Here is a 14,080-nt window from a genome sequence, read left to right on the forward strand (position 1 = left end):
GCTTAAAATTCTAACAATGCCTTTGAACCTTAAGTGTGACGTCTGTCCCGGACGTTTTGCAGCTCAGTTCTTCCAGCTGAGTAAAACTTGCCGCCTCTGCGTTCAAAGATTACATCTACAGAAGGCTGTGACTGAGTGGAAAGTCAAGCACAATGATCTTGAAAAGAAATTTGTAGCCCTTCAGGAATTTGTTTTAACAAATGTGGCAGTGACTCCACTATCGATGGTGGAGAGGCCTCCACTGAGACTGTGCCCTCTCCAGACGACCCTCCTGCTTCACGGGAGGACGTGTTACCTGCCTCACAGGTTGACTCCCAGCCTGCCTCACAGGATAACCCCCAGCCTGCCTCACAGGCTAACCCCCAGCCTGCCTCACAGGCTAACCCCCCGCCGGCCGCACAGGCGAACCCCCCGCCTGCCTCACAGAACAACCCCCAGCCTGCCTCACAGGCTGACCCCCAGCCTGCCGCACAGGCTGTGAGGCCCAGCCTGCTTCACAGGCTAACTCCCAGCCTGCCTCACAGGACAACTTCCAGCCTGCCCCACTTAACGCTTCTCTTCCTGCTTCACAGGATGTCGGGTTCCAACCTGTAAGGAATGGAGCCAAACCGAAGCAGGCAACCAAGGATTTACTGACCCCCACTACCTTCAATAGGTTCCAGGTGCTGGCAGACACCATGGAGGATGAGTTCGAGACTCGCCTAGTTGGGGACTCCATGGTGCGTGGCCAGCTGGTTGAGTTCTGTGGTCGTTCATCAAACGGCCGCAGAAAACGTTACTGCTATCCAGGTGCCAGACTGGACGACATCACCGCAGCGTGCGATGATGTCACGATAAATGCCGACCGAAACACCCTCTTTGTCATTCACGCGGGGACGAATGACGTAAAGACAACCTTTCTGAGGAACTGCTTGAAAAATACCGCCGCATGATCAAGCAGTATAAACGTAAAACGGATGCCAGTAACATCATAATCTCAGGAATCCTCCCGAGGGTCGATGCCGAATCCAACTTTTACAGTAAGGCCTTCAGCACAAGCAACAGACTTCGGTCCCTTTGCTCACAAGAAAATGTCCAGTTCGCTAACTTGTGGAACAGTTTTTACTACGATTCAGACTTGTTCCTTGCTGATGGCATCCACTTAAACCCTGTTGGAGCAGCCCGTTTCGGGAGGCTGCTCTAGACCAAGTGGCTCTTCGAAAGCCAAAAACGCGGAGGCGAGAACACCAGCAGCTCCACCGTAAGGGTGCACTCAACCCGAAAACTCCTGACTCGAATCACGTTAAAGCTTGCTATGTAAACGCTCGTAGCCTACGTAACAAATTTGAAGACTTAGAAGTCCTCGCAGCTACAAATCATTATCACATCATCGGAGTCACAGAATCTTGGATAGACACTTCAAATAGAGATTTCATTGCGGAATATAGATTACCGGGTTATACCATCTTTAGTCATGAAAGAGAGAACAGACAGGGTGGAGGCGTTATCTTTTATATCCACAACTCTCTCCATCCAGTATCCGTGAAAACAGATATTATAACCAATGTAGACACGGTCTTCATTGAAATTAAAAATAAATCTCGTAAAATAGTAATTGGACTTATCTACAGACCGCCAAGGCAGACTCTTGATATCGACCACGCATTAAGTGAATTATTATTAGAAACAAGTAGCAGTTGCGAGGCAGTAATTGTTGGGGACTTTAACTTGCCAGTGAAAAGATGGGTGAACCGTTGAACTGTCATGCAGGGCTCGACCTGTACACAAATTTACTAGAAAGTGATTTACATGAACACGTTCAAGAGCCGACTCGGGAAAATAATATACTTGACCTTATCTTTCAACGACAGCTGATCTAGTTAACGAAGTAAATGTTGGTCCAGTTTTAGTTCTAGCGATCACCGAACAATCACATTCAGCATCAATATGAAAGAAAGTAAAGTAACTCCTAGTAAAGAAAAGGTGCCTGATTATCAGAGAGCGAATTTCGTAAGACTCCGATCAATTCTAAATAATTCTGACTGGACTGAAATCACGGCGGAAACAGATATTGATAAATCTTGGGGGGCCTTCACCACAATATTGAACAATGCCATAAGCATATGCGTACCCTATCGTAACAGACGTTCAGCTTCTAAGAAGAAACCCAAATGGTGGAATAACGAAATTCAAAATAGCCTATCTCTTAAAAAACGCGTATACAGTAGGTACATATCATCTCAGAGCGAGGCTGACAAACTAGAGTTGGACAGAATTCGCCGCGAAACCAAGAAATTAATAAAACGAAGCAAGAAAAATCATGAATTTATAGCGGAAACAAGTAAATCTAATCCTAAAGAATTTTTCAGCTATGTAAATAATAAAAAGTCACTCACTTGTGGTATCGGACCGCTTGCTAATGAAAATGGTAACCACACGAACGATGAAAATGAAATGGCTACAATCCTAAATAACTTTTTCGCATCCGTATTTACCGACGAAGATTGTTTATCACCTCAACCGCCGGAGGTTAGAAGGACCGAAAAGATGTTAAGTGGCGTGCTCATCGTAGAAAGTGACATTTTACGCACAATTGAAAAGATTAAAGTAAGCAAAGCTCCTGGTCCAGACAAAATTACCCCTAGGGTCTTAAAAGAAATCAAACATCAAATTTGTAAACCGCTCTCCATCATATTCAATAAATCTTTAACAGCTGGAAAAGTTCCGTCGGATTGAAACTTGCAAATGTCACACCAATTTTCAAAAGGGGACAAGTCTCATCCTGGAAACTATCGACCTATTTGCCTGTCATTTATTGTTTGGTTGTTAATGGAGACTATCATTCGCGACAATATGGTGTAATTCTTCGAAGTAAATAATATAATAAATAATTCGCAACTTGGCTTCCGTAGTAATCGTTCGTGTTTGACTAACTTACTTGATTTTTTCACTATATTTTGAGGTGTTCGATGAAAGCAGATCAGTAGATATCATATATCTGATTTTCAAAAGGCATTTGATAAGGTCCCCACCAACGATTGCTCGGCAAACTACTGGCGCACGGTATCTCGGGTAACATTCACAATTGGCTTGCGGACTGGCTCTCTGAGCGAAACAGAGAGCAGTTCTAAACGGTGTTAAATCTAACTGGCTCGATGTCAAAAGCGGAGTACCTCAAGGATCAGTGCTTGGCCCCATGTTCTTCTTAATTTATGTTAATGATATCGATGATGGGCTCATTTGCAAAGTATCAAAATTTGCTGATGACAAAAATTGCTAGTAAAGTAACTGCGATACTCGACGAAGAAGCTTTACAATCAGATATAGATCGACTTGCACGTTGGGCCAATCAATGGCAAATGAAATTTAACATTGAGAAATGTAAAGTGTTGCACATCGGAAAAAATAACAATTGCGTTCGGTACGTAATGAATGGCCAACAACTTTCTGCAGTAAGTAAAGAAAAGGATCTTGGAATCACTATATCAAGCGATTTAAAGCCCGGTCAGCATTGTTCAGAGGTAGTTAAACTGCAAACAATTTGGTTGGCTTCATCGGACGAGTCTTTAATACTAAATCGGAAAAAGTAATATTAAACTGTATAATTCGTTGGTTCGACCTCGTCTAGAGTACTGTGTACAGTTTTGGTCTCCTACTACAGAAAAGACATAGAAAAGTTGGAACGGGTCCAACGAAGAGTAACAAAGATGATTCCTAGGTTGAGAAATTTGTCATATGAACAAAGGCTTAAAGAAGTAAATTTATTCAGCCTATCAAAACGAAGAATGCGAGGCGATCTAATAGAAGTGTTTAAAATGTTCAAAGGATTCAGTGATATTAATGCGGAAGATTACTTTACAATTGATCGATCAAATAGAACAAGAAGAAATCACAATTTGAAGATAAGTGGTAAAAGATTCTCGTCGCACGAAGCTAAACACTTCTTCTTCAATCGAGTTGTTAATGTTTGGAACTCTCTACCTTGTGATGTCGTTGATAGTACAACAGTTACGGCCTTCAAGAATAGATTAGACAAGTGTTTTGAATCCAACCAGCAACTAAGATATTACTCATTGTCGTAATAACGTTAAGTTCTTTCGAATACTGGTGTCCTTGTCCGCTTTTATTGCCCGGTTAGTGGTAGCAGTAATGGTAGTTCTTTCCTCTTTCCTACATAAATTCCATGCAGTTTTTCCATGCTGCATGGTTCTTTTTCCTTTCCTGCCAGCTTTGGCTGGAGGGATGGGGTGGGAGGAGCCTTCGCCTTTGCTGTCCTTCATCTTCCACCTTTGATTAGATAGTTAGTGTAGCTTGTCACAAACAACCTCGAAAGGACCAGCAGGTCTGCTGTTGTTTGTTCTTCCTTTGTGTTCCTTTGTGTTCTCCTTCTCCTTCATCTCCTCCAGTTTCACTCTCTCATGCCTTCCCTTTCTTGTTGCTTCATTGTCCCTGTTCCTCTTCTCACGTGTTATTTTCTTGTTTCACTTCCTCACTGTTGCATGGATCGTTTTCTCCCTTCCTCTGTCTTTCATTCATCATTCTTCTGTCTTACATCTTTCTTTAACTTTCTTTTATCCTCCTTATTCTTCCTTCTTTATTTTACATGTGCCTGCCTTGCCTGTTCTTCCGACTTCGGTAGCGTTTGTTCACTTTAATATTATCCTTTATCTTTTGTTATCTTCCATTGTAATTTTCGTCCTCATTATTCTCTCTCTATTATCTTTTCATGTCATTGCCCTTCCATTACTCTGCATACCTCAGTGCTTTTATTTCCTTTATTCTTTTCAACATTTCTCTTCTCTTCTCTTCTCTTTTCTTTTCTTTTCTTTTCTTTTCTTTTCTTTTCTTTTCATTTCTTTTCTTTGTCTCGTCTCGTCCCCTCTCTCTCTCTCTCTCTCTCTCTCTCTCTCTCTCTCTCTCTCTCTCTCTCTCTCTCTCTCTCTCTCTCTCTCTCTCTCTCAGTGTTCGCATTCCTCCTCACTAAATCACGACGCACACCTCGCATCCTTCCCTCCTAACCTTCCTCCCTTCCTCCTTCCCTCCTACCCTTCCTCCCTTCCTCCTTCCCTCCTACCCTTCCTCCCTTCCTCCTTCCCTCCTTCCCTTCCTTTCTGCCTCACTCCTCCTTCCTGCAGTGGCTTCTCTCTCATTCCCCTTGTCGTCGTGCCTTTCCTCCCTCGCCCTACCTTAATCACTCATTCCCTCAGTCATTCCCTCGCTCATTCTCCCCTTATCTTCTTGTTGGCTGTTTACTTTCGTTTATTTTATTTCCGCCAGCTAACTTTTGGGATCCATCTTTCTTTGTATCTCTATGGCAATCTATGTGGTTCTTTGTAATTTAGAAAGTAAGTAAAGTTAAGCTTATAAACTTGTCTGGTGTGTATCTATATATTTTTTACAGCAAAGGAGGTAGCTCAAGGCAAATAACAAAAATGGCACCAAGAAGAGCCTGCCAGTCTGCTCCGGCGAAAGAAAACAGAACAATAGGCCAGAGAAGTCAATTTCGGGTGAAGAGATGTCTTGATACTCTCCCCATATTATTCTATGCAATATCACACCCGTTACAGATGCCTTGTTTGGGTTATAGATACATGCAGCTGATCCCACACTGTGACCGTCAGCTCGTGGTGAATTTAACTTATATTATGCTTGTGTGATAATGCTCCCTAGATTTAATTATCCCTGGGCGAAGAATCTGTACGCTTTGTAACTGATGCCTAGTCTGGAGAAGGGGATCTCTGTGAACTAATATATTTAAAGTTATGTTAGTTGAAAAATCCAAAGCTTACTCTAAAGCTGGCGTCACACAGGGCAAATTTCTGCCAACATATTGCTTGTTTTTGTTGATGATAATCGCCAACCAACAATGCTGTGCATCACACTGTGACCCTGAACACTGTTATGTTGACGCCGCGCTACAACAACAACAAACACCACGCCAGCATCTCTCCAGCCACTTTACCATGAATCGGCAGGATATTGAGGATTTAGAAGATTGTGCTGCTGCATTGCACATAATGGAGCATGTGCTACGACTGCAGAAGCGCCAGAAGAGGCATTGGGGGCGTCCATGGCTAGTTTGTTAAACTTTGTTTATACCTCGCGCCAGGCACAGACTCCACCCCGGGCGGGGGCCGGGCCGGGGTTGCCAGATTCTTTTGACGATAAGTAGCCTACTCACACATAAGTAGCCTACTCACACATCAAAAAGTAGCGGATTTCAACATGAAGTAGCCCAATACATTTCAGAATTACTCAAAATTTAAGTAGCAAATAGTAGATTAAAAAGTAGCGTATAGCCTTCATAAGTCGCCCAGTCCGCTACTTTTCGCCCAGTCTGGCAATCCCATGGCCCCGGGGCCGGGCGGCGGTGACACACCAAACAGTCAGCTGAGTGTTATAAATAACTTTACACAGTGGACAAATAAATCACAAGCGCATACTTACACATGTACGTCGGTTTTTGGAGTTTTACCGTTGACAATTTGAGTAAATATGTTCGATGATTGATTTTCAATTTACATTTACAGCTTATAGCACGAATGTCATTTGACCCCGTTTCCTCCCAACCAGTCTGACGTCACATCTGTTGTCCATTCTTCCCGACCCGCCAGATTTTGTTGGTTGTTGTTCGTTTTGCCCAACAGCCAACAAAAACGACCAACATTTGGGCGAAATTTGCCCTGTGTGACGCCAGCTTAATACGTCTGTCTGTCTGTCTGCCTGCTCTCTCTCTCTCTCTCTCTCTCTCTCTCTCTCTCTCTCTCTCTCTCTCTCTCTCTCTCTGTATATAACTACATAATAATGGATGATTAGTGTGAAGTATTGCTATGTGTCATCAGCATCCCTAAAACCATATACCTACGTAGCCCCGTTCCCGTCCCTCGTGTCACTACAAAACCTAGAACGCCCTCACTTTCTCACTGACTAAGCCAATCAGTGAGTCATGCACTTAATCACGCCCTCCAGCAATCTCTGACTCATTAATAAATCTCACTCACTCGTTCCTTTCATCTCTCCTCCCCTTCCTCTCTTCTTCCCTCCCTCTTCCTCCCTCCCCGCCTCACTCCCACCCTCCATCACCTCGCCCCTTTGTGTCCGCAGCTGGACCTGATGAAGCAAATGGACGCGGGCGACATGTCCAACTACCAGAGTAACGGGGAGTTTGACCTGGTGGAGTTCACGGCCGCCAAGAACATCACGTACTACTCGTGCTGCCCGGAGCCCTACCCGGACATCACCTTCACCATCAAGCTGCGCCGCCGACCCATGTTCTACGTGTTCAACCTCATCCTGCCCTGCGTGCTCATCAACGGCATAGGTAAAGGGCGACAGGTGTTTGAGGAGTGGTAAAGGTGTGGGGGGACTTGTTGATATTTATGTTTACCTGTGTTTTAATTAGCGGTATGGAGTTCTGCGTAGCCACACTCATCCTGCCCTGCATGCTTATAAACGACATAGCTAGAGGGGGACAAGAGTTGATGTTTGAGTACAAGTAAAAGTAAAGGGGAGGAGCTGTTAATGCTAATGGTTACATGCGTTTTTGTTAGTGGTAAAGATAATGATAGATTTCATCGAAGCCACCCTCACCATACCCTGCAATCTTCTCAACGCTATAGGTAAAGAAGGGCGACGGGTTACTTATTTTGTGGTATGTGAATAACGGTAACTAAGATTGAACAGATTATTTTGAGCGTAGAACTCATAACTGATGGAAAAACAACGTAACAGTGACAGCCCAGGAACTGATCTGGTCAGAGCAAAGAGACAACCAAGTGAAGACGTGAGAGCAAAGCATCTGGCAGACAGGGATAAATTACACCAACATCAAACGGAAGTGGAGAACGTTGGGAAGGGGTTTTGTCTTACAGTGGACTAGTAATGGATGATGATGATGATGATGGTGCTGGTGAGGATGAAGATGATAACTATGACAGCACACAAGTGGAGGATCGATATTTAACCTGTGCTCCCATACGATCAACGGTGCAGGTGTGGAGGCTATGGAGAACAGTTCCCATGTTATTTAGTTATTCCTTTAACTATATTTTTTTCAGTAATCAACAGAATATAGGCAGTCAATAGAGGGGATCAATAACATTCTAACACCCTTTTTAACAATTACACGTACTTTTGATTCTGTAATTGTGTCCAAGTGTTTTCATTAATTCGCTATCACCTTTTACAAGCTTTATTTTGTTCTGGGGGAAGGGGAAGAGAGGGGACATATACTAGTAAACTTTTTTTTTTTTACGTCGTGGCCTATTGCGCCGGTAGTCTTCTTTCCGATGGATCTTGGAGATCGGTCCAAGGCTTCTTCCCGGTAGGGCCTGATGGTCGGCCCAGCCCGTTCTGGCCCAGGCGAACGTTTATAGTGGCGCCATCTTGCATTGGCTCATGCTGGCCACCCGGAGCTCATCTTTAATCCTAGAATCTAGAGTCCGGGTTGATAGGTGGTCTTCTGGACAGCATGTGGGTAGTTTTAAGCCACTCGGCGGCGGCTGAAAAATCCCAGTTTGGCGGCACCGGGCGGGGATTGAACTCGCGTCGTCCTGAACGCGGTGCCGTCACGCCATCCAGTCAGCCACCGCATATCCGAATTTGGCTGAATATTTTTTGGTTCTTTTATTCATGTGAGTTATATACATTCTTTGTTTGTTTGTGAGCGGCTTTCATCTTCAGCCGCAAGTGTGTCCTCATTAGCGGGACAGATGAGGCGAGGTGTTCACTCTCATTAATTTGTCAGGTGTCATGATGCAAACCTGTGCCTGATTTATATATTTGCAATGTGTCGCGTCTTCTCTCTCTCTCTTCAATATCTCCTGTTGTATATTTCTCTCTCTCTCTCTCTCTCTCTCTCTCTCTCTCTCTCTCTCTCTCTCTCTCTCTCTCTCTCTCTCTCTCTCTCTCTCTCTCTCTCTCTCTCTCTCTCTCTCTCTCCTATCTATCTCTCTATCTATGTAAATCTCTCTCTCTCTCTCTCTCTCTCTCTCTCTCTCCCTTTTCATCCCTTTTTCAACTTTTATTTTCTCATTTCACATTTTGTTTGCTTATTCGTCTGTTATGTTACATTTACTAATCACTTTTCCTCCTCCTCCTCCTCCTCCTCTTCCTCCTCCTTCTCCTACCTCTTAACACTTCCTACCTCTTACAGTCAAACTCCTCGTCTTCTTTATCATGTCTCAAAACATTCTTCCCTCCTCCTCCTCCTCCTCCTACTACTACTACTACTACTACTACTACTACTACTTTACCCCCCCCCCCCCACACACACAGCCCTGCTAGTGTTCTACGTGCCCAGCGAGTCGGGCGAAAAGGTCACGCTCGGCATCTCGGCGCTGCTCTCCATGACCGTCTTCCTCATGACAATCAGGGAGTCGCTGCCGCCCACCGAGAAGACCCCCCTCATCAGTGAGTGTGGGTGACTTTGAACTGACCTCTGACCCTTAACCTTGGATTTTTGACCCTTGACCTGACTCTTGATGTGTATGCGTGTATGTATGTAGTTCAGTCTTAGACCTTTGAACTTTGCCCAGTGTGTGTGTGTGTGTGTGTGTGTGTGTGTGTGTGTGTGTGTGTGTGTGTGTGTGTGTGTGTGTGTGTGTGTGTGTGTGTGTGTGTGTGACTTGTGTTGTTCTTTAATTTTCCATTGTTTGAATTTTTATATGACTGAACTGAAACTTTACTTAACTTACTCCGTCTCTCTGTCATTGTGTTACTGTACTGTGTGTGTGTGTGTGTGTGTGTGTGTGTGTGTGTGTGTGTGTGTGTGTGTGTGTGTGTGTGTGTGTGTCATGTGGTTGCCTTGTTCTCTGAGTTGTTGATTGTTCCGATGTTCCTTCGATTCCTTGATGGCTTCCAAGCTGACTCATCTAATCCACAACTGGCTTCACTCTTCATTGCATTCCCGCGTTTACCTGGCTCCGACTGATTCCCTATTTAACCAACACCTGCCCAAATTCCCTGTGTTCGTATTTCTCATAAACTTTCATCCTGTAATGACCACCTTAGCCTTCCCCTTAAACTTCTTCTTGACTATCTTAACCATAACCTTTACCTAATAGCAAATAATTTCACGAAACCTTCATTAATTAATTGCTTTTTATTCCATTAACTTTCCTTTATTAAATCAATGTATAGATATCACCACTAACCAATAACAATGCAAAAGGTGACTGGTCCTATATACAGTTCTAAATCTATTTTTCTTTAGCCATGTCCCATAATCACTCTTGTCATATTACTTGCATCTTTTCACACTTCATATTTATAGGTTTATGTACTCCTTCATCTGCCTTTTCCCTTCGACACTCACTTTTTTTTTCACTCCTCCTTTGCCCTTCTTCCGCCCTATGCCATGCGGGATGAGCACCAAGACTCCTCCACTACCTCCTCCATCACCACTTTATCTCCTTCGCCTTATTTCCCCCTTCACTACTCAGATTTCTATTTCATCACAGTATCCTTTCCACCACCTCCTTCACTGCTCTTCTCCATTCCACTTTTCTACATCCTACACCATCTTCCTTACAACTCCCATCACTCAAAAAAATTATACTTCCATTCCATCATTATTGTCCTTATTCCCCTTCACATATCCTGTCCTTTGTCACCATATTCATTACTCTTCCTTTAACCAACGCCTCCTTCCCCACCACCACCACCACTACCACCTTCATTGTTCATTCACCACCACCACAGGCTCAAGGAACAATGCGGCGAAGATGAGCACCGGGGCCACGCGCAGTTGTAGTGTATGCCCCCAACTTTATCTTTGTAACCCCCTCCCCCCCCCAGCCTTATCTTAGTAGCCAGCATTCCCCCATGGCGCCCTTTATCACCTGACCCCTTACACCATCACTCTAACAAGCTTTAACCACCTCTAATAAACACCATTCCATTACCATCCCTTATGACCAGCACCCCCACCCACCCCCACTATAACAAGGCATAACTTAACCATTCCATCACCACCTTCCTTTTCACCACCTCAATCGCCCTCGCAAGTCTCATCCCCCTCCACCAACATCATCACCATCACCTCAACGTCACCAGGCATGTACTACGGGGTCACCATCTGCCTCGTGAGCCTGGCGTCGGGTATGTCTGTGCTCACCCTCAACATCCACCACCGCGGCGTGAGGGGGACGGAGGTGCCGAGGCTGATCAAGAGGATGGTGCTGGGCGGACTGGCTCGCTTCCTCTTCCTCCACTTCCACCCCCCCGAAGCCGCGCCTCAGCCCCCGCCCCCGCCCCCCCACCACCACCACCACTACCCGTCAGAGGAGAAGAGTATCCACCTGAATGTAAGTTTTATCCATTTGGACATGTATTCATTTTTTTCGCTTTTTTTTCTTCCCTCCAGTTTTTTTTATGTATTTATAAAAGCATTTGGTATTTTCTTCAATTTTGTATCGCCTTATTTGCTGACATTTACGTGTGTTCGGTACTCAGTCCATTTATTTTTATCTTTTATTTGTATTTATTTATCTATTCAATTGTATTTATTCATTTATTTGGAATTCAACCACACATTAAAAAAAACTTCCCATCCACACAGCTGTATACATAATGTTAGCGCGCCCATATATTTACAAGTTTTCCTTATTTTCAACATATCCACTCCTACCATTACACTGTCAGTTTTTTTGTTTGTTTTTACAGCAGAGGAGTCACTTCAAGAGCATAAAAAAAAGGTAACAGATGTTAAAAAAAAGCCCGATACTCAATGCTCCTTAAAAGGGTTAGAGGAGTGGCCGAAAGATAAGTCAATTTCGGGAGAAGAGGTGTCCTGATACCCTCCTCTTGAAAGAGTTCAAGTCGTAGGTAGGAGGAAATACAGATGAAGAAAGACTGTTCCAGAGTTTACCAGCGTGAGGGATGAAAGAATGAAGATGCTGGTTAACTCTTGCGTAAGGGATTTGGACAGTAAAGGGATGAGCTTGAGTAGAAAGTCGTGTGTGGCAAGGCCGAGGGAAGGGGGGAGGCATGCAGTTAGCAAGTTCAGAACAGAAGTCAGCATGAAAATATTGATAGAAGATAGAGAGGCAACATGGCGGCGATATTTAAGAGGTAGAAGACTATCAGTAAGAGGAGGAGAGCTAATGAGACAAAGACCCTTAGACTCCACTCTGTCCAAGAGAGCTGTGTGAGTGGAGCCCATCCACACGTGAGATGCATACTCCATGCGAGGGCCGACAAGGCCCCTGTAAATGGATAGCAGCTGTGCGGGGGAGAAGAACTGGCGGAGACGGTACAGAACGCCCAGCCTCGAGGAAGCTAATTTAATAAGAGAAGAGATATGAAGTTTCCAGTTGAGATTTTGAGTAAAGGATAGACCGAGGATGTTTAGTGTTGAAGAAGGTGATAGCCGAGTGTTGTCAAAGAATAGGGGATAGTTGTTTGGATAATTGTGTCGAGTGGATAGGTGAAGAAACTGTGTTTTTGAGGTGTTGAAGGACACCAGGTTCTTCTTGCACCAATCGGATATAATAGTAAGGTCTGAGGCTAAGCGTCCTGCTGCCTCCAGCCTGGAATCGTTTAGTTCCTGTTGGGTGGGTCTTCTATTAAAAGAAGTTGAGTAATGCAGAGTAGAGTCATCGGCGTTAGAATGGATAGAACAGTTCGCTTTGGAAAGATCATCAATGAACAACAGAAAGAGAGTGGGAGATAGGACAGAACCCTGCGGAACACCACTATTAACAGGTTTAGGGGAAGAACAGCGACCGTCTACCACAGCAGAAATAGAACGGTCAGAGAGAAAACTTGAGATAAAGGTACAGAGAAGGATAGAAGCCGTAGGAGGGTAGTTTGGAAAGCAAAGATTTGTGCCAGACCCTATCAAAGCCTTTTGATATGTCCAGCGCAATAGCAAAAGTTTCACCGAAACGGCTAAGAGAGGATGACCAAGAGTCAGTTAGGAAGGCAAGGAGATCACCAGTAGAACGCCCCTTGCGGAACCCATACTGGCGATCAAATAGAAGATTAAAAGTGGAAAGGTGTTGTTGAATCTTCCGGTTAAGGATTGATTCAAAAGCTTAAGATAGACAAGATAGCAAAGCTACAGGACGGTAGTTTGAGGGTGTCATGATTTCATTGTATGTGGTCTTGACCTCCGGGTCCGGAACATTGTCATCCCACAGCTCTCTCAGTAACTGAAGCGGACCCCTAACAGACCTACCATACATTAACTTAAACGGGGAGAACCTGGTGGAGCTCTGTGGCGCTTCTCTGTACGCGAACAACAAAGAGCCAGGTACCTAGGCCATTCCTTGGGTTGTTCGGCAGCCATGCGTTTAAGCATTTTCTTAAGTGTGCCGTTGAAACGTTCACACAGTCCATTCCCCATGGGATGGTAGGGCGTGATACGTAACCCTTTGCACGCTAGCAGACGGAGTACTTCCTCCAACATCCCTGAGGTGAACTGAGTACCCCGATCACTCAGTATTTGTCTGGATATACCTACTCGGCAAAATATAGTCATGAGAGCTTCAGCCACAGTTTGCGTTTCAATATTCTTCAGCGGCACTGCTTCTGCCCAACGCGTGGCAAAATCTACAAGCGTAAGAATATACAGGGAGCCATCGCTGGCTCGGGGCTCTATTGGCCCCACCAAATCTACAGCTACTCTCTCAAAAGGCGAGTCAATAATGCGCAGTGGCTGTAAGGAAGCAGGCTTTACCCTACCCCTATCTATAGTCTTTTGACACACATCGCACGACCTCACGAATCTAGCTACCTCCTGGCCTATCCCTGGCCAATAAAAATGTGCTTGTACGCGAGCGAGTGTCTTGGCTCTTCCCATGTGACCGCCTAGAGTAGTACTGTGACCTAACTTGAGAACAGCCTCTCTGTATCTCGCAGGCACAACTAACTGCAATTTCTTTTCACCCGAGGGAGAGATAATCTGCCTATATATCAAGCCACGCTGCTTGATAAAACTGACGCGGTTGTCGTTCAGCTGTATGACACTGTTTTCCTGCAAACGTTTGCGTACGCCGTGCAGGGTGTCGTCTCTCTCCACCTCCTGCGTTACGTTCTTGCTGTTAGTTAGATCTCCAAGAGATGTAACCATGAGAGGCCTAACAGTACTCTTACGCTT

General features: G+C 44.7%; 1 protein-coding gene across 1 annotated transcript in view; it reads left to right on the top strand.

Moving 5' to 3' along the window:
* LOC127008554 (neuronal acetylcholine receptor subunit alpha-10-like) overlaps positions 1-14,080 on the top strand; it is a 104,161-nt gene that overhangs the window by 41,314 nt on the left and 48,767 nt on the right. The window contains exons 4-6 of the mRNA XM_050880728.1: positions 7,084-7,300; positions 9,256-9,390; positions 11,035-11,285. Of these exons, the coding sequence (XP_050736685.1) occupies positions 7,084-7,300; positions 9,256-9,390; positions 11,035-11,285 (603 nt within the window). The remainder of the gene's footprint in view (positions 1-7,083; positions 7,301-9,255; positions 9,391-11,034; positions 11,286-14,080) is intronic.

The sequence above is a fragment of the Eriocheir sinensis genome, chromosome 38 (assembly GCF_024679095.1).
Source record: "Eriocheir sinensis breed Jianghai 21 chromosome 38, ASM2467909v1, whole genome shotgun sequence".
Classification (NCBI taxonomy): domain Eukaryota; kingdom Metazoa; phylum Arthropoda; class Malacostraca; order Decapoda; family Varunidae; genus Eriocheir; species Eriocheir sinensis.